The sequence below is a fragment of the Mus caroli genome, unplaced genomic scaffold, assembly GCF_978045245.1.
Source record: "Mus caroli unplaced genomic scaffold, Mus_caroli_1 scaffold_15, whole genome shotgun sequence".
In the NCBI taxonomy this organism is placed as follows: Eukaryota; Metazoa; Chordata; class Mammalia; order Rodentia; family Muridae; genus Mus; species Mus caroli.
In genome coordinates, this window is record NW_028227270.1 from 17,051,278 (window position 1) to 17,077,676 (window position 26,399).

General features: G+C 35.8%; 1 protein-coding gene and 1 pseudogene across 3 annotated transcripts in view; one reads left to right on the forward strand and one right to left on the reverse strand.

Moving 5' to 3' along the window:
• The window catches only part of Adamts6 (ADAM metallopeptidase with thrombospondin type 1 motif 6), a 209,633-nt gene that overhangs the window by 122,771 nt on the left and 60,463 nt on the right, over window positions 1-26,399 (reverse strand). For all 3 annotated transcript variants that reach the window (XM_085830867.1, XM_085830868.1, XM_021180030.3), the window contains exons 8-9: window positions 15,982-16,025; window positions 10,390-10,495 (exon numbers count right to left, since the gene is read on the reverse strand). In XM_085830867.1, the coding sequence (XP_085686993.1) occupies window positions 10,390-10,495; window positions 15,982-16,025 (150 nt within the window). The remainder of the gene's footprint in view (window positions 1-10,389; window positions 10,496-15,981; window positions 16,026-26,399) is intronic.
• Window positions 4,429-9,480, forward strand: LOC110308423 (ubiquitin-conjugating enzyme E2 D3 pseudogene; annotated as a pseudogene).

Genomic DNA, 26,399 nt, shown 5'->3' on the forward strand with positions numbered 1-26,399 from the left:
GCTTTGAAAATAGCTCTGAATGTGGATTCTACAGTTTCATGGGTCACTTTGCAAAAACTTGACAGCTACTTTTGTTAACAAACGAGACCTTCTGTTTCATTTCTTGAGATAGGCTGTCTTTGTGTTTGGGTCTAGTTGGCCTCACACAATGATCTTCCCATTTTCATCTACCAAGAGGTAGGATTACAAGTGTACACATTTATTCAGTTATTTATTTTATAATTTCACATATGTACACTACATATGAGCGATCCTCACCTCCTACCTCCCTATAACTCACTCACACTCTCTATTCTCCCCACAGAACTCTCCAGCAAGCTCATGCCTGTTCATCAAATTCTATCTAGTAATGGAAACCTATACCTAAGGATAGATGAGTAAACTAAGATTATAGACTTGTCATCTCTCTGTTTACGCCATGCCTACTCATTTAGCTGCCTTCAGATTTGTATCACACTATTCAGCTCTTCATATAGAGATGCTAAACATTTCAGAAAAGATTTGTAACACACGAAAAAAGAAAGAATGAAATGAAAGAAATAGAAAATGAAAATGGAAAAGGAAAAGATTTGTCCAAGATTATAATAGAAGGCTATTTAACTACTTCACCTACCCACTCACTAGAACAATTGTCTATCTTCTTTGCCACCCTTGTACTTTCTTATAAATTGCAGCACTTAAAGTCCCTCATCCTATCCATAGAGTTAGGGCATTCATACAAGATGATGATGCCAGGTAGAACGCAGCACTTTCTAAATCAATGTTAATGGCCCATTAGCACATCAAGCCCAATGTTTGCACACAAGAAGAGAGCCTTTGGAAACTGTCCATGCATGACTAATGGACAATTACAAAACTTTGGTTTGCTAAGGAAATTAATAAAAGCTGCCTGATTATGTCTGGTCAGTGCTGGCTCCCTTTGACTTAAGTCAGCTGGCTCAAAATAAAGTTTTAATCAAGAAACGTTGTCTGTCTTGTTCATATTACTTAGTCTCATTTCTATTATTTCTATGCCAGAAAAGCTCAACATCAATTATCACCATTATATTCCATGTTCTGAGGAAAAACTCACAGCTATTCACAGAACTCCTAAATGAACAATTTCTTAAATATATCTTTATATAAGTTCTGGTTTTGTTTATGATATGGAAACATACTTTATTAGGCTATTACTATATTCATACTTCTACAGTTTTTTTTATTTTTTCATGAACAAATCTATTTTTGGTATTCAGGGATGGTAAAGATACTTAAAAATATTTTAGAGCACATTAAAAATTGGCAGAAAAGCCAATTGTTTTTTACAATATTAAAAAGTTGCAACAAATGATGTCTGTGAGCAACAATAAAGTACAATTCAGGCCAAACACCATAAGCTGGCGCCTGACATCACACTGGCAAAACTTGAATGTCTCTCATCTACGGCTGAAGATCACAGAAGAAAATCTGTTCTCCTCATTTTCATTCAGCAGAAGTACTAGAAGTCTTAGCTAGAACAAAGCTCTTGATTCTTACGCCTTGTACTACTCAACGCAAAACTACAGTATCAAGGGCAAAGGAATAAAGACAGTGGCTGTTAGATGTAGCTTAAAAATGAAAATAAAAGTGTTCCTGTGAGGTTTACTTTGTAGATTAATTTAAATATTACTAATTTACCTTCTGTTGGAAATTTTATGAAGTTAAAACAATAGTTGCTAATACAATCTTTCTCCCCAAAGACATGAATATTTATTCTTTCATTTTTAAGTATAATTTTTGTCTCTGGGTGTAAATGGGTATGTTTTTATTTGAAACCACATTAACAAAGCAAAATTTCTTCACATATGGTAATTATATAACTACAAAAGATAGATCCTTTATTCTGTAAAGACATCTAAGAAGCAACTGATATGCAATACTCTGTTTTACTTCATCTTACATTATATGAATCATTAGTTATCAGCAATGCAATATATCTTGTACCACAAAGATATGATGTACTCTTCATTTTGGTGCAGAATTTTTACTATGTTCTAGGGGGGAGAATTGTAAGAGTAAAAATAGTAAACACAGCTGTCAGAATATAAATTTAATCTGCATTATTACATATAGTCTGCTGAAAATCCCACTTTTATATCAAATCAATGTGCAGAACCCTGATTTATATACATACATGTAACATATAAGTAGAAGGATACTTATTTGGGGAGATGAACAGGAGGGAGGGAGGGAGGAAAATAACAAGTGGGGTAATAAATGGAAGGAAAAACAAGAGCCAACTACCATGTAAATTAAAATGTCATAATAAGATGCATTTGTTGGGTACACTAATCAAAAACCATATTTTAAAAGATACAGAAAATATGGTACATTTACATAATGGAGTACTATGCAGCTATTAAAAACAATGAATATATGAAATTCTTAGATAAATGGATGGATCTGGAGGATATCATCCTAAGTGAGGTAGCCCAATCATAAAAGAACACACATGATACGCACTCACTGATAAGTGGTTAGCTCAGAAGCTCAGAATACCCAGATACAATTTGCAAAACACATGAAACTCAAGAAGAAGGAAGAACAAAGTGTGGACACTTCGATTCTTCTTAGAAGGGGAAACAAAATACCCATGAAAGGAATTACAGAGACAAAGTTTCGAGAAGAGACTGAAGAAATGGCCTTGCAGAGACTGCCCCACCTGGGGATCCATCCCATAAACAACCACCAAACCCAGACACTATCGCGGATGCCAACAAGAGCTAGCTGACAGGAGCCTGATATAGCTGTCTCCTGAGAGGCTCTGCCAGTGCCTGACAAATACAGCCATCCATTGGACGAAGCACAGGGTCCCCAATGAAGGAGCTAGAGAAAGTACCCAAGGAGCTGAAGGAGTTTGCAGCCCCATAGGAGGAACAACAATATAAACTAACCAGTACACCCCCAGAGCTCCCTAGGACTAAACCACCAATCAAAGAAAACACATGGTGGGACTCATGGCTCTAACTGCATATGTAGCAGAGAATGGCCTAGTCGATTATCAATGGGAGTAGAGTTCCTTGGTCCTGTGAAGGTTCTATGCCCCAGTATAGGGAATGCCAGAGCCAGGAAGCAGGAGTGGGTGAGTTGGAGAGCAGGGGGAGGGAGGAGGGGATAGGGGATTTTCAGAGGGCAAACTAGAAAAGGGGGTAACATTGAAAATGTAAATTAAGAAAATATCTAATTACCAAAGAAAGAAAAAAAGGTGCCTAGACTGGAGAGATGGTTCAGCAGTTCAGAGCACCAACTGCTCTTCCAGAGGTTCAATTCCCAGCAACCACATGGTGGCTCACAAGCATCTGTAATGGGATCTGATGCCCTCTTCTGGTGTGTCTGAAGAGAGCAATGGTGTACTCATATATATAAAATAAATAAATAAATCCTTAAAAAGGTGCCTAGATTAAAGTTTGCATTTTGAATCTGAAGATAATCATTTTGCTAATACCCCAACCTCACTTTTTGTTAGTGAATAGTGGTACTTAATACTATCAGTCATTTAATGAAATGTATATAGTGTATTGAGCACGTGTTTTGGAATTCTGCCACTAAAGAAAAAAGCAAATAAATATGATCATTCAGTTATGCAAAAGATTACATCACACAATCAAATTTCTACAGTTATTTAATATGATTCAATTGTTTGTTTGTTTGTTATTTTTATGTAACCTTTTCTTCCAGGGATGCTAACTCACACCTATAATCTCAGAATCTGTGATGCTAAGCAAGAGAACTATTGGAAGTTGGAGGCTATTTTGGAATATATAGTTCATTCCAGGCTAACAATGATAATACATCTGAAAAACAGAAAGAACAGAAGGAAAGAAAGAATGAAGGAAGGAGAACAAAAAGAGGCAACTTTTAAAATGATGTATTCTAAATTTTTACAACTGTAAAATATCAAAGCTAAGTAGTTCCACTGTTATCAGAGAAAATGAAAGAGCATAAGATATTCTTTAGATTTTCCCACTCGTGACCTGTCCTTACCTATAACTGATTTTTGCTATGAAACATCTGTTGTAATAAGTACTCAGTCGTCTACATCTGGCAAATGTTTTTAGATATAGCAGTGCTTAGGTATAGATTCAGATGTTTTTGCATATAGTAGTCAATCAGTAAAATAGTTATTATAATCTGTTCATGTGTTCTTTTTTAAAAGGCTTTAGAATTTTGTTTTATTTTATATACAATTTACTAAAGCAAATAACTCAAGATAGCAAGTCTATATAGGAAGATATTCAGAGACAGTGTGGTACCTAGCAAAATTTAGTACCTAAAATCTTTCCCAATGTGCACAAAACAATGTTGACATCTAGTATAAGCTAAGTTTTAGTTGATCTAAACTGAGGCTTAGATCTCCAAAAGTACATGAAATCACTGTAATGTATTTATATTTATTCTTCCACTATTACTATGTCTTCTAGGAATACATCAGATAAGCTGGAGTGGTGTGATATGGTTAAAGGTAACACTGTTTACAAAGACAGAGAAAATAGGTGCAGTAATGCAACTTTGCCGTGATAACTCTCCTGCGTTATCAGAAATGTTATCAGTTATACAGAAAATGTTTTGTCATTAATATCTAAAATAACACAAACACATACACAAATAAAAATAAAAGTAAAGTGTAAAAAAACAAAGTTAAAACCCATTCAATTGCAATAGTGAGTTAAGTTACACTGTAACCATTATCTAGAGCTTGTTCTTTCTATGTGAAAATGTTAGCTACATACAATGAGAAAGAGAACAGCATGACGAACTGCCAATATACCCAACTGGTGCTAGAAAATTGAAGATGTTATTCTTCTTTTATATTTTAGCCTTAAGTTTAAACTCAAACCTAAGACATTCTGTCTCTTTAGTTTAAAATACTTTGATACATCCCTAGAAACAAAGAATACTTTTTTGACCTCCTTTAATATTACTTCTGTTCATATAATTAGATACATTAAACATTTTGTAATACATTAGGTGTCTGATTGCTTTCTTGCCACCCTTCTTTGTCATATATTTTTAAACTTGTAAAATCCATGAAAACAACACAATTACCTATAACAATCTTTCAAAATATATGTCTTCCTTTCAGCTTTTATTAAGTGCATTTGTCTATTAATAAACATAAAGTCTATCATTTCATTTGACAAGAGAACTAATTTTTAATTTTTCACAAAAGTATAAAAATACATTTTTACAAGGGGGTGGATCTGGGGAAATGGCTCAGTCTGAAAAATGCTCACAAGAAGCCAAGTTCAACTCTAAGGATCTACATTTGTCTCACACTTGCAACCCCAGCTTTGGGAAGTAGATAGCAGGAGCTCACTACCAGCCAGCCTAGCCTACATGGCCAGGGAGACTGCCTCAGAAAGAAAGTAGGCAATACCCAAGGAATGACATCAAGTTTGCTTGGGCCTCTACATCCTTGGGTACATACACATGCACATGTGCACACACACACACACATAGGTACACATACATGCAGAGAGATAGAGACAGAGACAAAGACAGAATCATTATCTAAGACATGGCCAAATAAAAACATTATTAAACATTATAAAAACATTAAAATATACCCATTAAAATGAATATTGTATTTCTATGAAAATACAAGTTGGGCACAAAACACATTATAAACAAATTTTGAAAAGTAGAAAATTATTCATATATTCTACTCCTTCAGTCGGGATTCTTCTTAATGATTAATGGTCAAAGGTTCTTACAGCAACAAGGAATCTACATAGATTACCCTATCACTTAAAATCCTTCACCATGATAAAAGCCACATGGCAACACACACTTTTAACTGGCAAGCAAAGGCACAGCAATCAGCTGGAAAGTTTACAGCTGCCACTTCATCTCAGGAAGGATTGCTCTCACTCATTTCCTTGTTTGGTTTGAGGACTTTTATAAAGTGCTAGGGATCAAATATTTAACTGAAAGCCTTTCACATGCTAGTCAAACTCTATCACCAAGCTACCTCTACAGCCTGTATTTCTATATTTTAATAGTATGAATTGTACCAGAGTATGTCTGCTGAGTTAAGCACTAAAATCTTAAAAGTTAAGGGCTTTTTATGAAACATTTTTCCCTGACCAAATTATAATCTGACACACACAATAAAATGATGACAAATAAAAGGATCTTGTCCAGAAAAAAAAAGGAAGAGAAGACAGCAATATCATAGTCATCTGGGTATGAGATACAAGTGTTTGGTTGCTTCCTTTTGTTCTTCCTGTCAAATGACACATTTGAATGGAAGTACTAGCTCTCAATCCTAAGGATTTTGTGTAATTTCCATGTTTCATTTCTGGCACCTTTTTTCATTAATGTATTTATCTTACATCCTAATGTAAACAGAGCAGCTTCCTCTCATTCCTATACTCCCAATTCCTCCCTCTCCCCTCCCCCTCCTCCTCTTCCCTTCAGATATCAACCTGCCTTGGCACACCAAGTTGCAGTAGAACTAGGCTCATCTCACATTCATGTTAACAAGGCAGCCCAGTCAGGGGAAAGGGATCCAGAGGAGGCAAAAGTGCCAGAGACAGGCACACTTTCAAACAAGAATTAACTGTGAAAGACCAGTACTCCAGGTTACCAACTTAAGATGAATAGTCTACATTCTCACAGTTATTCTATGTAAAGTATAAACCATTGATTTGTGGACTCTTTCAAAGGACTTACACACAGGTCAAATAAATAAAATCTGGAAAGCTTGTGAAGTAGTTAAAATGCTAATAGATGGTATAAAGAAATAACAGTTTTACCTAAGTTATGTAAATTTAACAAGGGATCACGGAGGCAATAAAGAATGCTTGTTCTTGCCAAGGACCAGGGTTCAGTTTCTAGCACTCACATGTTGACTCACAACCATCTGTAACAGCTGTTGCAGGGGATTCAAGGCCTTTGTCTGGCATTTGCAGACACCAGACACATACTTAATGCACATACATACATGCAGATAAAACATTAAGATATATCTAAAAGAAGGAGTAGGATAAAAACAACAACAACAAAAAATAAATACAAAAAATGGGCATGCAAGTGTAAGCACTGGCCTAGGCTAACTGGTGACTGTATAAAATGACAGTACATTCATAACACATTATTCACTCACTATTTGGTATCTACCTGAACTTTTCAATACAATTGACTCTAGCAGAGCCGATTAAATATGGTATGGAGTCAGACAGAGGCAGGCAGATCTCTATGAGTCCCAGGCCAACCAAGCCTACGTTGTGGGATCCAGTCTCAACAAAACAAAGTAGAACAACAAACAGAACAGAACAGAACAGAACAGAACAGAACAGAACAGAACAGAACAGAACAGATCACAAAGACCAAAGACCGGTACGATTACATAAGATTCTGAGTCTGGAGTGAGTTAAAGATGAACTGACTAGTTAGGAGAGGTTTTTCTATTGTTCCCTAATGTTTGTTGCAATGAAAACTGGAATGCCAATGTTTTAAGGCACCATTATAAGGTTAGTAGTGACTTTTTCTTTCTAAATCCAGTCGAGGTTAAAACTTGCTGGTTACTTGGATTTATACACAAATCAACTACAATTTAAAAAAAAAAAAGAAAAAGAAAAAAAAAGACAACAAATTGCTTCAAATTTACTTAGGGCTAAAATTTTAAGAGAGAAAGAGCAATAGGAAGGAAGTGAAGGGGAAAGGAAGAAAGGAGGGGAAAGGAAGGGAGGAAGAAAAAGAAGGGAGAAATTAAGGGAGGGAGGGAGGGATCCTGAACTACGGAGTTTTCTTAGGAATTACCTCTGAAGCAAAATTACTGATTTTTATTTGTACCTTTAATTTTCATCCACTTCACCATTTAAAAAAGGTAAGTCAGTAACTAAAATCAGACAGATACTGTGGGTTCCCACAGACTGTTGTCTCGATTAAAGTTACTTGTCTTTCAAATTTTAAAGTAGTAGATATAACTAGCCATCTGTTTAAAGTTAATAACTTAGGCTTAGAAGAAAGTAGGATTTGGCTCAAGAGCTAAATCTATCAGTAAAAAGAGGTTCTTGGGGAGCTCCGGCGAGCCTGCCACGAGGTTCTCGCAAGATCCGCCACCTCCATCCCAAGCGCCTGGGTGTGAGAAGAGACAACCCTTCACCGCCGCCGGGATAATCAAGAGTTTTGGCCGGACCTTTAAGTACACCTCGGGATAGTGAGGAGCCCGGCGAAAAGCACAGACTACGGCGCTGAAACGGATTAATAAGGAACTTAGTGATTTGGCCGGTGACCCTCCAGCACAATGTTCTGCAGGTCCAGTTGGAGATGACACGTTTCATTGGCAAGCCACAATTAGGGGACCTAATGACAGCCCATATCAAGGTGGTGTATTCTCTTTGACAATTCATTTTCCTACAGACTACCCCTTCAATCCACCTACGGTTGCATTTACAACAAGAATTTATCATCCGAATAGTAACAGTAAGGGCAGCATTTGTCTTGATATTCTAAGATCACAGGGGTCTCCTGCTTTAACTATTTCCAAAGTTCTTTTACCCATTTGTTCACTGCTATGTGATCCAAACCCAGATGACCCCCTAGTGCCAGAGATTGCACGGATCTATAAAACAGACAGAGATACGTACAACAGAATATTTCGGGAACGGACTCAGAAGTATGCCATGTGATGCTACCTTGAAGTCAGAATAACCTGCATTATAGCTGGAATAAACTTTAAATTACTGTTCCTCTTTTGATTTTCTTATCCAGTTGCTCCCCTATCAGACCTCATCTTTTTTAATTTTATTTTTTGTTTACTTCCCTCCATTCATTCCCATGCTCATCTGAGAAGACTTAAGTTCTTCCAGCTTTGGACAAGAACTGCTTTTAGAAACTGTAAAGTAGTTACACGAGAACAGTTGCCCAAGATTCAGAAATTGTTTTAAAAACTGGAGCATGTGTATTATGTGTCCAGTGTCTTCACTCTAACTTGGTTATGAGACTAAACCAATCCTCACTGCTCTAACATGCTGAAGAAGCCATCTGAGGGGGAGGGAGATGGATGCTCAGCTGTCACATCAAAGGAAGCAGCATTATTCTAGCAGCATCCGTTCTTGTTTAAACCTTCCACTGTTAGAGGGTTGAGGTTACCTGATATACTTTATGCTCATAACTGATGTGGCTGGAGAATTGGTATTGCATTATAGCATCAGCAGAACAGAAAATGTGATGTATTTTATGCATGTCAATAAAGGAATGACCTGTTCTTGTTCTACAGAGAATGGAAATTGGAAGTCAAACACCCTTTGTATTCCAAAATAGGGTCTCAAAACATTTTGTAATTTTCATTTAAATTGTTAGGAGGCTTGGAGCTATTAGTTAATCTATCTTCCAATACTGTTTAATATAGCACTGAATAAATGATGCGAGTTGTCAATGGATGAGTGATCAACTAATAGCTCTCCTAGTAATTGATTTATTTTTCTTCAATAAAGTTGCATAAACCAAAAAAAAGAGGTTCTTTTGTTTAGCTTTACCTGTATGAGAGCATTAGTTTGAATCACATTAAGCACTTACTAAGAACAAATGACCTTCCAGTTGTAAGAACACAAATATGAAAAATAGTGTCAAATTTCTCTTTTCACATCCATAGACTTTTACATTCACTTTTGTCTCTTCTTTGAAATAAGGGGTTTCATTGCCACTTGGGGGTTGGGAGAAAGTATCATTTTAAACATTGGCATTGATTTATTTGAAATAAATATTAAAAACTTAAGGTCCTCCTAAGAACCAAGGATGGGTTCTTACACATACCCGGTTTTCTCAATGGCATGTGAGTGCACCTGACAGTACTAGTTATCTACATAACCATCACGCCTAGAGAATATATTCTTCCAGCTTCTTAAAGGGTGAAACCAAACATGCATTTGAAAGAAATAGTGTCAAATGAATTTAAACAAATATATGGAGCCAGAAGTAATGGCTCATTCTTGTCACTCCAACACCCAGAAGGCTGAGGCAGGAGGATTACTGTGCATTCCAGCCTAGCCTGTCTAGATCTGGACTATAAAACAAAATGAGGAAACAAAAGCCCAAACAAACGACCATAAGACATAAATTATCACTTGATGAAAAGAGAGATTACTTGCAAAATTGGACTTTATAAGAATTAGGTGTAGAGAAGACATCTAAAGCTCACTGTTTTAAATGTCCACAACAATACTCAAGGGTGATATGTTTGGCTATTTAACAAGTCTCCAGTTCTTACAATGATTTATCCCAATACCCAAAATTATAACAGTCTCTATTGAAAGATGTCAAAAAGGCTGTAAAAAAGAATTGAGTGCAGGCTTTCCACACAGTAGTTATAAGTTATAAGAGTGGAGTTGTCCAGTTTATTTTGGTTTTCTTAAATGCACTCACTTGTGACCAATCTCATGTGCGATGGTAAAAGCCGACCCTAGGCCAATGTCTTCATTAATGCTGCAGCTCCTTTCAGGCTCACACATTCCAGCCACAGAGGCTAAGCCTGAATAAACAGAAAGACACAACGGGTCAAGCCAAGGTGCTTCAGCCTTTTAAAGCCCATGCTTCTAAATGCCTGGATTCTTTTTAATAACCTCCATGCACAGAAGGAGCAGTTGGCAAAAGGTTAACTTTCTAGTCGTTTGCAAAATCACTGGGGGAAATTTCACTTTGCCGGCTAGACATTAATATTTTTTGAACTGCAGTCAGTGCTGGAAAATGTCTAGACTAGGGGTTAGATTTATAAATTTTACTTCTGGTAACTTGGGACCACCTAGTAACTTGAGCCAGAAAAGGGAATTCAAGAAAGCATTTCTATTTTAATATTCTTCAGGCTGTAGAAAGCAAAATATATCCACATTATTTTTCTAAAGAGATCTGTTTAAATTTAGTGGGTTCATAAAAATATACAAGCAACATTTTAGTTAACAAAAAGAGGGAATCCCAAATGGTTTCATAAATGACATTTTTATAAAAAACAAAATGGATGGTTCAAAACAGGGTTTAAAAAAGTATGAAAGATGGGAGACTTTTGTACTTTTTCAACCCTTTAAAATTAGTCCTGATGGCAGCAGCTTACATTGTTGTTGTGTTTTTTATGGAGGGAAGTCACTTCTACATTCCATGTTGTTTTCTTCTCACCCAACCCCCTTCAGTGCTTTAGAGTTCTTACTAATAAAGCAAAACCATGGTGTTAATTGGCTGATTTCTAGTGAAACGTTATGTTACTCGAGGAATTTCCCCTTGGAGGCTTTAGTATTTACTTCCAAATGAATACCATTCTCTGTGGATTATGCTCTGTGGATTAGTATAGAATTTTAAGTCAGCAATTTAAAAAAAAAGGTTTTATAAGAAATGAAAAATACCATACATTATAAAGAAGCAGATGCCAAGTACTAAATGCAGAGAAATAGAGTCATTTAAATGTAGTCTGCTATCCTGCCTCTCCAGTGTCAGGAACTACCTTCCCACAGTCCCCTTAGCTCAGTGCACTTGATAGTCACTGAGTGCAACAAGCAGTGTTCTGTGGGAGGTGTGATTCCCCAGGAGCACGAATTGAGAACTGTTTACGCTATTCAATCCATATTTTCTACATAGGAAGCTCTCTGAATTGTGTTGCTTGTTCTTTCTGATATATTAAAATAATAGACACACATAACAAAGTTAAGGTGATTGTTGGGTACGCCTACTGATTTATAAGGGATGAGCAGAAGAGGTAGAAAGGGGGTTGATGACCATCCAGAGACTGCCCCCACTTGGGAATCCATCCCATAAACAACCACCAAACCTAGACACTATGGCAGATGCCAACAAGAGCCTGCTAACAGGACCCTGATATAGCTGTCTCCTGAGGGGCTCTGCCAGTACCTGGCAAATACAGAAATGCATGTTCACAATCATCCATTGGACAGAGTACAAGGTCCCCAATGAAGGAGCTAGAAAAAGTACCCAAGGAGCTGAAGGAGTCTGAAGCCCCATAGGAGGAACATCAATATGAACTAACCAGTACTCCCAGAGCTCCTTGGAACTATACCACCAATCAAAGATAACACATGTTGGAATTTGTGGCTCTAGCTAAATATGTAGCAGAGGATGGCCTAGTCGGTCATCAATAGGAGGAGAGGCCCTTGGTCCTAAAAAGGTTCTATGCCCCAGTATAGGGGAATGCCAGGACCAGGAATGGGAGTGGGTGGGTTGGGGAGCAGGGGGAGGGGATAGGGGATTTTTGGAAGGGAAACTAGGAAAGGGGATAACATTTGAAATGTAAATAAAGAAAATATCAAATAAAAATGTATGAAACAAAAAAGGAAAGAAAGCAGAAAGAAAGAAAGAAAGAAAGAAAGAAAGAAAGAAAGAAAGAAAGTAAGAAAGAAAGAAAGAAAGGAAGAAAGAAAAGAAAAGAAAGAGAAAGAAAGAAAGAAAGAAAGAAAGAAAGAAAGAAAGAAAGAAAGAAAGAAAAACGGGGTTGATTCCTGCCTCAGAGTTAGTATAAGCACTCATGACACCACTGAGCTGACCTTCCATTCCACTCAAAGTTACTGGGGCCTGAAAAGAAGACAATAAAGAGAAGGACCATTTGGGGCAAAAAGAATTCATTCTTTGGATAATGAAAAATATGTTATAAATGTTACTTTGAATGTCCGCTATAGAACACACACATGTATGCACACAGGCATGCTCCATGCAGAAAAAAACAGGATTTGGCTCTAAGCTTTTGGGTTCAGTATGGGAGAGCATTTGGGAAGAACAAAATAACAATGAGCATTGTTCCTGTTCTGAGTCATGTTTAAACAATCACTAATTATAATTATTGACAAATTAACATCTCTCTCTCTTTTTTTAAAGATTTATTTATTTATTATATGTAAGTACACTGTAGCTGTCTTCAGACACTCCAGAAGAGGGAGTCAGATCTCATTGCGGATGGTTGTGAGCCACCAAGTGGTTGCTGGGATTTGAACTCCGGACCTTCGGAAGAGCAGTCGGGTGCTCTTACCCACTGAGTCATCTCACCAGCCCCAAATTAACAACTCTTATACTGCCACAGACTACCCAATTGTTTTTCTAACGATGGTGGTGCTGGAGTGAACTGTTTGTTGTTTTCTTTAGTTTTTTCCTTTATTGTGTGTGAAATGGCTTTTCTTTCAGTGTATGCTCTATGACTGTATTTTGAATTAGGGATTCTCACTGCCACCCCAGGGTAGTTATAAACATGTTTACTTGATATCTGACATAAAATTGTTAACTCTACTAAAGAACAATTGTAGAAAAGATATATTTGGAGAGCAAAGGTAAATCTTAACTAATACAAAAATAAACACTAGTATATGCTCATTAACTCTCACCATTTTCTAGTTTCCTAACAAGTAGTGCTTTCAAAATTCCTATGTGTGCAAGTGATAGTCAGGGGTTCATTACTGTTTGGGTCATTTGAATTTCCTCAGTTTGACGATCAGTTTGCAACCTTAACCCTAATTACCCTTATAATACAACTGGCCATCAGAGTTATTAACCAAGAGCTTATTTAAAAAATAATTATAAATATCAATACAAAATAATTAAATAAACAAATTTTAGGCAATTAGATTACCTACACTGTACTGTACTGACATTTTCCACATAGAAGTCAATACAACTATATATATATATATATATATATATATATATATACACATATATATGTATATACATATTTCATTCCATTTTCAAAAATTATAATTTTAATTTACAAAAAAGTAATTGAGCTTCAAAACACATTCGTATGTACCTTGCAATAATTTATTGATTATAGAGACAAATTTCTAAGTGTACTGGCTAGTTTTTCGTCAACTTGACACAGCTGGAGTTACCACAGAGAAAGGAGTTTCAGTTGAGGAAATGCCTCCATGAGATCCAGCTGTAAGGCATTTTCTCAATTAGTGATCAAAGAGGAAAGGCCCCTTGTGGGTGGGACCATCTCTGGGCTGGTTGTCTTAGGTTCTATAAGAGAGCAGGCTGAGCAAGCCAGGGGAAGCAAGCCAGTAAAGAACATCCCTCTATGGCCTCTGCATCAGCTCCTGCTTTCTGACCTGCTTGAGTTCCAGTCCTGACTTCCTTGGTGATGAACAGCAGTATGGAAGTGTAAGCCAAATAAACCCTTTCCTCCCCAACTTGTTTCTTGGTCATGATGTATGTGCAGGAATAGAAACCCTGACTAAGATACTAAAGTTACTATATATATATATATATATATATATATATATATATATATATATACTATATATATATATATATATATATATATTATTTTGGAAAAAAATTAGACAGTAAGCTACATCAGATTCTTATTACTGACACTGAAAGCACCAGGTAGTAGCACTACTAATGTCAGAATAAAGAGCCTGTCAATGTAAGTCATACACCTTCAAAGAACTGATCAAAATGTGCACACTTATTTCTTTAAGAAAAATATGCTTGAAGACATAAGCTAGTTTATATGTATACTTGCTTTGAGGTTTAGTGTTCATTGGTTCTGAAGTAAATAACACTCTTAATGCACATGTAATGAATTTGTACAATAAATAAATGAATTGAATATAACATTGCAGGTGATTCTACATTAAATACTAATGCCTGTTCCTTTAACTAATACTGAATTTCAAAGCAATTGTATTTTTTTCTTCATTGATTTTAACAATATACCTTTGGTTAAATAGCTGGTATTATGCCTACTTCATAAATAAGAAAACTAAGAAAAAAGAAAGTTTAAAAGATTATAACAAAGCAATAAATACATTGAAACTACTAAAGTTAGTCTCAGTCTCAGGTTTTCTCAGTTGGCCTTAAAACACTAAAAAGAAAATCCCAATATAAGCTGGCTCAGCAGAGAACTCTTTCTCTGGTAGTATTAACTAGAAAACTTTTCTATGGTTAACACTAGGCAATGGCTAGTTGGGATTTCTCCTGTAGTTATAAATCTCAAGGAAAACAGGAAATAAGCCACGTGAAAAATAAGCAAGAGAAAAATCCTGTCTTAGAAGGGATGTTTCACTGAACCACCAGGAAGCTGGGAACACGTCTCTCCTAATTCAACTCCAACTGGATATTCCCAAATGTTTAAAGTGTTAACAGGAATTTACTTCAAAATTATTCATATACAGATAAGAAAACTGAGATTTGACCTAGAGAAGTCAAAAGATTCACTTTGTTTTGCATAGATATTGAGTTTGTAGAAAGTTTTCACGACACTAAAACTCCCTGTGCCTTAAAATAGCACTAGTTCTTGGCTATCTGGTCTACTGGGAAGTGACCTTATCAATTCATTTGTATTTGCACTTTACTTTCAACCAATATCAACTGTTGCTTCTTAACAAAATATTCTTTTAGTGGAAATTCAAGATATTTACTAATTTTTTTTTTAAAGCAAAAGATGTTTAGGGAACATAAGAAAGAAAGTTCGCCTCCTTTCTCCATCTCTTGCAATACTGTTTTATTAAATTCTTCATTGACTGTACTAACATTTTTTTTAAATAATATCTGGATTCATAGGAGATAAACTTACCGAAAGAAGTATTATTCTTTACACCTACTTCCTAAGTATCTCAACTTGACTGGTTTTTTTTCTTTTAATTCATTGTCTTATTTTGAACAACTTTCCATTGATCTCAAACACTTCATTTTTGTTGTTGTTTTAAACAAGGAATTAGAAAGACAGAAAATATAAAAATGAGTGGTAACTTTTATTTAAAATTACTACTGATATTTAAACCATCCTCTAAGTTGTTCTCACTCATACCATTTGCCAGAGAACATAAAACCAATTAAAAATTGAACTTATTCATTATTATGGGAAGAATAATATTTTTAGAAAGGTCATGTCTCATACATCAGAAGGAAAAATAACCAAATTAATAATAATCAAGAGTAACATCATTACCTCAAAAAGACAATCTAAACAATCATTTTATCAAACAAACAAACAAACAACTCTCAAAACAAAAACAAACTTACCCAGTGTTCCACAGGGCTTATTTTTATAAGTGCAGATATCATATCTATGGAGGAGAAAAAGAGATAAAATTTGTAGAACATTTCTATGTTCATTGCATTTTTTTTCTGGAGCTCTGTTTGTTCAGATCAAAACTGATACAATTCTGAGCAGCTAGATAAGAATGTGACATGGCCAGCACCATGCAGAAAGGCAGACTGCATGCAACAGCTCTGCCTGCAAGTCAATAGGATACCTTCCAGTAAGAAAGAAGACAGTTCTATCAAACCATCTGTTGCCTTGTTTCCAATAGTTTGTCTACAGATTATTACTGCTTCTATTCAATGAGTAACTTTTATTATTAATAACAATCGCATTGATCCTGCAGGAGTATTTTCTTGTTATAGCTACAGACTATATGTCTCTGAGGATTACCTGAAGTTCTTTCAACTCTAACATAGGTATTTGTCTGAAACAAAACATAAAGGTAGTGTAATAAATATATCAGTGGGAATTAAATCAGTGTTACATATTTTTCCTACTTGTACACTAGAATTTAGGATGGTGAAAATACAAAAATCTTAAGTGATTTAACAAATAGATAAATTAATCACTGAATTGAATGTTTTTTAAATGTTAGACTCTATTACCAGAGTGCATCATAACTCAGTATAAAAGATATTAAAGCAACTTACATATTTAAAGTATATTACATTGGAGATGTTAAATCAAGATTCATGTTTATTTTATTTTATTATTATCCCTTAGTTCCTGCTTGTCATCAAATGAGAGACAGGAAGGGAGTGGATCTGTATGGAAGATCCAGGGAGTAACTAGGAGGAGTAGAAGAAGAGGAACTGTATCTGGATATATTATCTGTGGAAAAAAATCCTACTTTCAATAAAGGAAGAAAAAAGTACCATGGGTACTTTTTTTTTACTTCTGGGTATCATGGACAATTTACCTTGTTACATATTACATATTACATTTACCACATTACATATTATTTTACATACACACAATTCATCCTATAAATATCCAAGTAAATTTAAACAAAGTCATTTCAGGGGTGAAATATATTTTGGAACTAAATGGAATTTATTTCTATATCATCAATTTTGTATATTCACAAGTTTACTAAAACTTGTCTGCCTGTAGAGTACATTTGTACTAAAATCCAAGTTTTCCTTCATCTTTTTTCTTTCACAATTACTCTATTTCTACTTTAAAAGAAAAGTGTACTTCTATCAATTATCCTAAGCCTCGTTTAGTACAATGACTACAGAACTCTCCAAAACATAAAACAAGAGGCAATTCAAGGAAGATCTGATGCTAGGAAATACATTAAGAACTAAGTAAGGAAAACTGGGGGGCAGGGGATCTTGATTTCATCCTGGAAAGACTCTATACCTTTCTGGGTGTCTTCCTGTTACAAGTTAATTTATATATCTTACAATTGGAATTTAAACATGACTATTTCATAGAGCGTATTAACATGTTAAAATGAAGTCAAACTTGTTACTGACAGACAAGTTGTACCATAAGAACAGAATTGGCAATGATAACTGGTTTCAACAATTAGATTATAGTAAACATTTTTCATAATTGAATGAGTAGAGTTATATATAATGTTAAATTAATTTAGGAGATCAGTTAAAATTTAAATGATGTGTAACTGCATTTTAAATTTCATATTTATAATTTAAAGTCATAACAGAGATACTATCAATGTTATATATTGCTTATAAACTTTAATGGATATTGTCAAAATTTTCAAGCTTCAGATTTGTCCCATTCAATTTCTGACACTCGGAAAACACACAGACAGGCACTCACATACATGTACATGCACACACAAGCCCACATATATATGTATGCACACACATATGTAAAATTTGGGGATTATCTTGCTTCAGTAGAACCTGGAAAAATAACAGACTAAAGAAAACAAGTGGACTTTCCTTCACTCTCAGGATCCTTTATAGGAGTCGACATAAATCCTAACTAACAAGATGCAGCAGGAGCCCTAAAATAAGGGTTAAATTAAAGTCTCAAAGCCAAGAAGTACGCTGAAATCCAAAACAGGAATACAACAGTTAAAATGCAATTTACACACACACACACACACACACACACACACACACACACACACAAGTAGGTGCACCCACATGCACACACATATGCAAATATATGAAAATATATCACACACACATAAAAAAAACTTTGTTATAAATTCTGAATTTGGATATAAAAATAAAATCTTATCACTGTGCAACTTCTTTTGTTTTCTTTTTCCAAAAGAATTACAATGTTTTAAGGGCATGTCTAATTTGCTTATTGCTGCTATGATGAAACACTAACCAAAAGAAACTTGGGGAATAAAAATGGCTTACACTTATATGACACAGTACATTATTGACTTGACAAGAGCTGAAGCAAAGACCATGGAAGTAAGTCATTTATTAGCTTGTTCTCCACCTTGCTTCTGATACAACCCAGGACCACCTGCCCAGAAGTGTCACTGCCCATATTGAACTGGCCCCTCCCACATCAATAATCGATCAAGAAAATGCCTTACAGACATGCCTACACACAAGCTTGTAGACATAAGTCCTCACTTAAGGATTCCTCTTCCCAGGTGACTGTAGATTGTGTTAAGTAGACAAATACTAAAAATGATGATAAAGAATTAAGAAATAGGTTAGGCATGTGGTTCCTTCAGTAAAGGGCTTTCCTTGCAAGCACAAGGACCTGAATTTGATTCCCATAATTGACTAAGCACTGGAGAGGTGAGGACAAAGAAATTCCTGGGCCTTGCTGGCCAACCAGTCTAGTCTACTTGGTGAGCTCAGGCCAGTGAGGGATGCTCGCTGCCTCAAGAATCAAGTGGACAATGTCAGAGGTTGTGCTCTGGCTTCAACATGAAAACCATTAGCACACACATATGCCTGAGCACACAGGCAAACAGATATGTGGACACACACACAAAGAACAAACATGATCTTAGGCAATTGATAAGTGCTGGATAGTTTTAAGTCAACTTGACACAAGCTGAAGTCACCTGAGAAAAGGGAAACTGTCTTCATAACATTCAGCTGTGGACAAGCCTATAGTGTATTTTCTTTTTTTTTTTTTTTTTTTGGTTTTTCGAGACAGGGTTTCTCTGTGTAGCCCTGGCTGTCCTGGCACTCACTTTGTAGACCAGGCTGGCCTCGAACTCAGAAATCTGCCTGCCTCTGCCTCCCGAGTGCTGGGATTAAAGGCGTGCGCCACCACGCCCGGCCAGTGTATTTTCTTAATTAGTTGTTGATGGGGAAGTGTCCAGCATATTGTGAGTGGTGCCATCATTGGCCTGGTAATCCTGGGGATCTACATCAAGCAGGCTGAACAAGCAATGAGGAACAAGACAGTAAGCGGCATTCTCCATGGCCTTTGCACCAGCTCCTGACTCCAAACTCGGTCCTGTTTGAGTTCCTGTCCTGACTTCCTCCAATGATGAACAACGATGTGGAAGTGTAAGCCAAGTAAATAAACCCTTTCCTTTCCAACTCGTTTTTTAGTCCTGGTGTTTGGTCATAGCCATAAAAACACTAAGACACCACACAAAGCCTAATGTTTGTAGGAAATCCAGGTTCTAGTTTGAGGTAAATAATGCATTCGGCTAATTTTTTCACCCTAATTCATAATGTGGTTGGGCTGATTGAGTAAAATTTAAAAAAAAAAAAGGTTGAGTATCTGTGGCTTATAACATTTGTATATTTCTGTTGTTAATATTACTGACTATTAATTTTTAAAATCAATTTTGTCAGCACATGATTATCAGACAAAGCTGACCAAAACATCTTCCTTTGAAGTCTGTAAAATACAGCACTGCCTTAAAAGACCTATATTGTAAACACCTGATGTTTATACTCATATCTGGGTTACTCTCAATCTCTGTCAAAGCAGCTGCCTTTACAGTAAATAGCAGTCAATGGAGAGATGTGTACCTAGTCAAAGTGCTTAGAGAAAAAGAATGAGGACTCAGTCCTAGATGGAACGTCTCCACTACCACCAACAAGGCTCAAGGAGTGTGACAAAAGAAGAGGCAGAGAGAATAGAAGAATTGGAGGGTGAGGAAGAGTGCTGAGAAGTGTTTTTGCAGACATAACAGTGCTATTGCAAGCATGAACTCTAAGCAGATGCATTTGCCTGTACAAGTCCTGCACAGTATCTAGGCAGACCAAATCTTGGTATAGATGAGATAGATGCCCTCAAGGTCCCATCCCATACCAAAGAGCTACTAACAGTTGATAGCTACTGGGAGAGGAAGAGTCACTGTGTTAAGGATATGCACAGAAGGGCTGCAGGTTTGACATAATAGGTATCAAAGGAAAAAATGAGAGGTAAAGCTAGGAGAGGCCTCTAAGAAAATATGGGGTTATTAGGAGGGGGAGTATAGGTAAATGTAATGATATCTCATTGTTTATGTATGAAATTCTCAGAAATAAAGACAATTTACAACAACAACAACAAAACACCTGCAAGGGGTTGAGAAGAATCAGAGGGCACCTGCTTTGTTCTTGAAGCCTCTGTCCAAAATTACCTTTTCTTGTTATCGTTCCAGCCAATATATCCTATGGATAATGTCCATTGATTCTATTAGATATGGTGGTGACATTGGTAATGATTGTTGAAAGCCAAAGAAATATGAAAAATCAGCAGACTCAATACCACTCCTGTGCCCTCACAGTCCTCTAGCAAGTTGTAAATGATTTTCAAGTCCTTCACTAAAGCAGTTCATAAGACTCTCACATGAAACACATGCCTGAATCCCAGGAGAAAAAACTATACGTATCTCTGAAAACAAAGGGCCACAGAGAAGAAATGAACAGACCTCTCTAAACTTCCCGTTTTTCACCTTTTAAAAATATCAACACCCCTTTTCTATGTCGCATTGCTCCAAAACTGTTTAGTTTGCCACAAATTATGCAAGTACATTTCTCCCTCTGTCTCTCTGTCTCTCTGTCTCTCTCTCTCTCTCTCTCTCCCTCTTTCCCTCTCTGTTTTCTACACTGCAACTATAGAGGGCAGGAATCTTGTCTTCCTCAATCCACCTGAATTTTTGAAACAGGTATCTTACTGACCCAGTAGCTCTTCAATTCAGTTAGGCTGGCTTATAAGTCAGTGTGCTCCAGTGTTCTGCCAACAAGATGCCTATAGCACAGGGTTTAAAGTTAGTAACATTAAAGACCTCTAAAACTATTGTATTATTTCACATATCTACAAGCCTTTTTTGATATTTTAAATTCCAAATAATTAAATAACAATTTTAAATTTCAATCTCAACTTCCACTACCTAAAAGCCATTAATGTAAATAAAATTATTTTAAGTTGTCACCAGTTAGATATTTAATGTACTTTATAAGCACATAATTGGGTAAATTGGATTCATGGAACTACTTACTAAAAAAAAAAAATGTATAGTACTAGATCAAACTTTAATCCATGTTTTTAACAAATATTTACTAAAAGCTTACCGTGTAGTAGAGGATGGGAAACATGAATAAAATTGATATAACCTATCTTAAGATACTAGAAAAATTATATTATCAAAGGCTTAATTACATATAGTTGCCATTCTGTCACAGCAATGGAATATAGTTGGACTGAGCTTTGAACATTTAGAAGTAACTTTGTATCTTCTTTCTTTATTTGTATGGCAGAAAAAATATTCCTTGGCATATTTGTCCTTTACCCTACATCACTAGTTACCTTCTGCTGAGATGAAGCAAACATCTTATCATTAAGTCTCTCTTATACATAAGTTCTTTTAAAGACTTAGTTATGTGTATGGGGTAGGGAATATGTGCACAACAGAAGCATAAAATCTCCTGGCACTGGAGTTAGAAAAAGTTGTGACCTACCTGATATGGGTGCTGAAAACTAAACGTTGGTCCTCTACAAAAGCAGTATGAACTGTTAGCAGTGCACCCTTATCTCTCCATCTCCACTTGCAGCTCACTGACATAGCTGTATGCAAGCCATTCTCAGACTCCAAAAAAAACCAAACTGTCTCTAAAAATGTAGACAATGTACTTTGGAATTCAAGACACACTCTTGATTCAGCTTGCATTTCTAGAATTATTTATTACTACCCCAAACCTATGTCTGCTTCTATAGAATGTATTCACTATACATTCACCACTACCTAAAAGATTTAGAATTTCTCTTTGTCCACAAAGAGTTCATTAAAAACTCTTCTCCCATTTCTTCTGTAAAATTCTAGATATCTATTCAGTACACTTCAAATACCTTATCCTTCATAAAGCAAGAAGTAACACACGCCCCACCTAACTACTACAGCAAGCATGTGCTTATTGGCTTTCTTATACTATCGTAACCATCATCAGTATTTAAAGAATATAAAATAATAGCCAGACAGAGATGAAAAGTAGGACAGGAGAAGGAACATGTTAAATAAAACAACAAAGCCAATACAATAATCTTTCATTGAATTTTGAAAAAAATCTTTGCTTATTTCTATGTATGAATGTGGTAATGAACTTGTTAATTTCATAGTTTATACAAATACCAGCATGTCATTGTACATGGAACAGGTATATAACTTTGCTTGCCAGTTATACCTTACCAAGGCTTCAGAAGAGCAAAAACAATTAGTCAACTTGTTACAGGCATTGTGAAATACAAAGGCAAAATGGAACAATAAAAACAGCACTATCGAATTTGTAACAAGTTCCCATCCTCTCTCCCTTCACACATGGACAGCTCACCACCACACACACTGTAATGCATGTAGTTCTTTAGTATTAAATTTCATGAGTACTCAGAAGAAAAAATGAATAGTATTTCCTCAAAACAACTCTAAAGTTATCTACTTCTTGTAAGATGCTAAAAATACAGGCATGATGTTGCAAATTTCTTATAAATTTTTTCATACTTTTAATAACTAATGCCCTTTCATTGTTAATTGTAGGAAAATGTTATTTTTATGTTTTACCATGTGAGCTCTCCTGAGAAGTTAACTGAATTTAGTGGATCCTCAATAGTGAAATAGAATAAACCTCTCTCCAGATTTTGCAGAACATTTCAAAATGAATTCCACAGGGAAATTAGGTAGGGTAGCCCTTAATGCAAAAGCTTTAGGCTGGAGAAAAATAGTAAGATTAGAACAAATAGCTTAAAATACTTTATAAATGAAGTGGGTTTTGTTTGGATTCTAAATTTGTAGTAAATTTACAATCCATCCATCTCCAAAATTTCTTTTGTGAAATATACAATTATGATAATTTTCAGTATTCCAATTGTAGTCAACAGCAACCAATACCAATCACCTTTAAAAAAAAAAAAAAGTCTTAAATATATCCATAAATCTGGTACTCAAATTCAGCACCAATCCCACTTCATAGAATAGGCACCTCAGTTTCAATTTAGAAGTCCCAAATTGTTTCCTTTTCCACACCACTGCAACTAACAACCCTGCCAGACTACACAAAACCACTCAGTGGTTTTTGTCTGATGTGGAAAAAAAAATCCATTGGGACTAGGAGGTACACCAAATTCATGCCACAACAAAGATCTAAACTGGCAGCCATGTAAATTATTGTCTGACCCCATGGCATCACTTGCTTCAATTCTTTATCTTTGTGTAAGAATAGTTTTACCAGTTAATTTTAACATTCGTCCAGGAACAAAAGGATTGGTTGGAAGGAAGGAAGGAAAGGCTGCTTGAACGCAGTAACTATGCATATCTGAAGTATTGTTGTGATAGAAACCTTTTGGACAGTGCAATCTACGGAACTACTAGTTTTATTGCACAGTAATCATCAGGTTATCAAATGAAATCATGTATGATTAAAAGAACATGAAGTCAGCCTTTCAGATTGGAGTTCTGGTACTACCAATAACTGATTATAAGCCCTCTTCCAAATCATCTCATTGTACTTTAATTATCCTATCCTGTCTGTCTCAACTTCACAGCCCTGCTATGAAGCCAGATGGAACACTATCAATGAATACAAAGGCTTTAAACTGTAATGTAATTTCCTGGTTGATGTTCACACAATAACTTTAGAAAACAAAAACAAAAAACAGCGTCTGAAGAGATGGCTCAGTGGTTAAGACCACATACTGTTCTTCCTGAGGACTTGAGTTCAACTACCAGCACTCACATCAGGCTGTTTACAACTGCCTGTAACCCCAGCTCCAAGGGGGACCTTTAACCTCTGTGGACATTTGCATTCATTTCCACATACCTCCACACATACATATAAATAATAAAAACAAATCTTAAAAAAAATATCCCAGGGATTCCCAAGACTGTTTTCTAAAAATTCTTATAAAGTCAGGAAAGTAAACACTGCTCAAAGTCATATTAAATAGCTAGATGTTTGTTATATTATTTCAACACTGGGAAGGAGATACAGAAAACTGTTCCTCATGTTCACGATAAAAACTCCCATCTCTTGGTAATTTCCATCATATTCAGTTCTTTGCACTTCCTTACCAATTAGTGTGCTTCAGTAGAGCACTGCCTTCAGTGAGCTGACTGACACAACCGTTTAGTCTAGTCTGCAAACTAGACAGTTCCCAGTCTAGTAGAGCAGTCACTCAAAAATGCAACTTCAAAACTCAAGTGGAACTACCCTGATTCAACAAATATTTTTTTAAAAGAGAAAGTTCTAAATATTTTTTTGTAGTCTGGCATCAAAAGAACCCTGACATAATGCTTTTTACATTTTTTACTGGAGGCTGAAGAGACAGTTCCATAGTTAAGATTACTGGTTATTGCAGAGACTTGAAGTGCCAGGGTGGGGGGATACACAGAGGGTTCCCTACCCACCCAGAGGAGAAGGGAAGGAGGGATGAGAAAAGTCTTGTCGGAGGGGGTGATTGGGAGGGAGGCAGTGAGCTAGATGTAATATGAATAAGTAAAAAAACAAAATTAAATAAGAAGAAAGGAGTACTGGATTCTCTTAAAGAAGTCCTGAGTTCAATTCCTAGCACTCACATAGAGACTCACAACTGGTTGATCTATAATGGGATCTGACACCCTCTTCAGTGTGCAGACATAAATGCAGACAAAACACCCATATGCCTAAAATACATAAACACATTTTTAAATGTTAGAATTAATTATTTTATTTTATGTGTATGAGTGCTTCCCTAGATGTATGTCTGTACATGTTACCAATGGGTGTCAGAATAAGTATAGGACCCCCCTAAAATTGGAGTGATAAACGGCTGTGAGCTGTGTGGATCCTAGGAACTGAACTTGGCTCCTTTGCAAGAACCAGTGTTCCTTACTGACAAGCCAACTCTAAAGCCCCATGAAGGAATGTGTTTTAAAAGTTTATCTATGGGGCTGGTGAGATGGCTCAGTGGGTAAGAGCACCCGACTGCTCTTCCGAAGGTCCAGAGTTCAAATCCCAGCAACCACATGGTGGCTCACAACCATCCGCAACGAGATCTGGTGCCCTCTTCTGGAGTGTCTAAAGACAGCTACAGTGTACTTACATATAATAAATAAATAAATCTTTAAAAAAGAAAAAAGCCGGGCGTGGTGGCGCACACCTTTAGTCCCAGCACTCGGGAGGCAGAGGCAGGCGGATTTCTGAGTTCGAGGCCAGCCTGGTCTACAAAGTGAGTGCCAGGACAGCCAGGGCTACACAGAGAAACCCTGTCTCGAAAAAACCAAAAAAAAAAAAAAAAAAAGTTATCTATAATCCAAACACCAATATTAAAATTACTAGCATTTTTCAAAACTACCATATTGTATATAGGATTCATGAAATCATACCCAACAGAAGTCTAGCATCATTATTTATTAATTATTTACTAAATAATAGCCATTTGTTTTCTGTTTATTAGTGACTATACTCTAGTTCTGTGAATACATAGTAAGCCACAGAGGAAATGTAATTCTCCTGTAAATAATTTCCTCTACATTTTTGGGGAAATTATTAGAAAATGTCATAAAATATTTCTGATAAAGTTTCAAAATAGATTGCTTAGAATGGTGGCTATTATTTTTGAAATTTGGAATCAACATATTAAGACATAATATACTAAGATAGTTTAATCCATTACAAGGAAGATTATAATAACAAGCATCTACTTTTGAGCTAAAAAAGATACACCTCAGTTATGTGCTGGCTGAAGGTAATGCCATTTTGGAAAATATTTTAAGTTAGCATTAGAAAAATAAAAAATATTTAGTATTAGTGTGTAGATTTTAGAAATACCATTTTCCCAAAAATTAGTGTTTTCTGAAATGATATATGAAGTTTATTAGTTGATAATTAATCAATTAGTTGAAATTGATTTCAAACCAATGTTGTTTTTCTATTTGTCAATTAACATGTCAATATCTTTAAAACACTGTCAAGCTTATTTTACTACTTTATTTTAACTTTTTCATCAACCTTAAACTGAAATTATG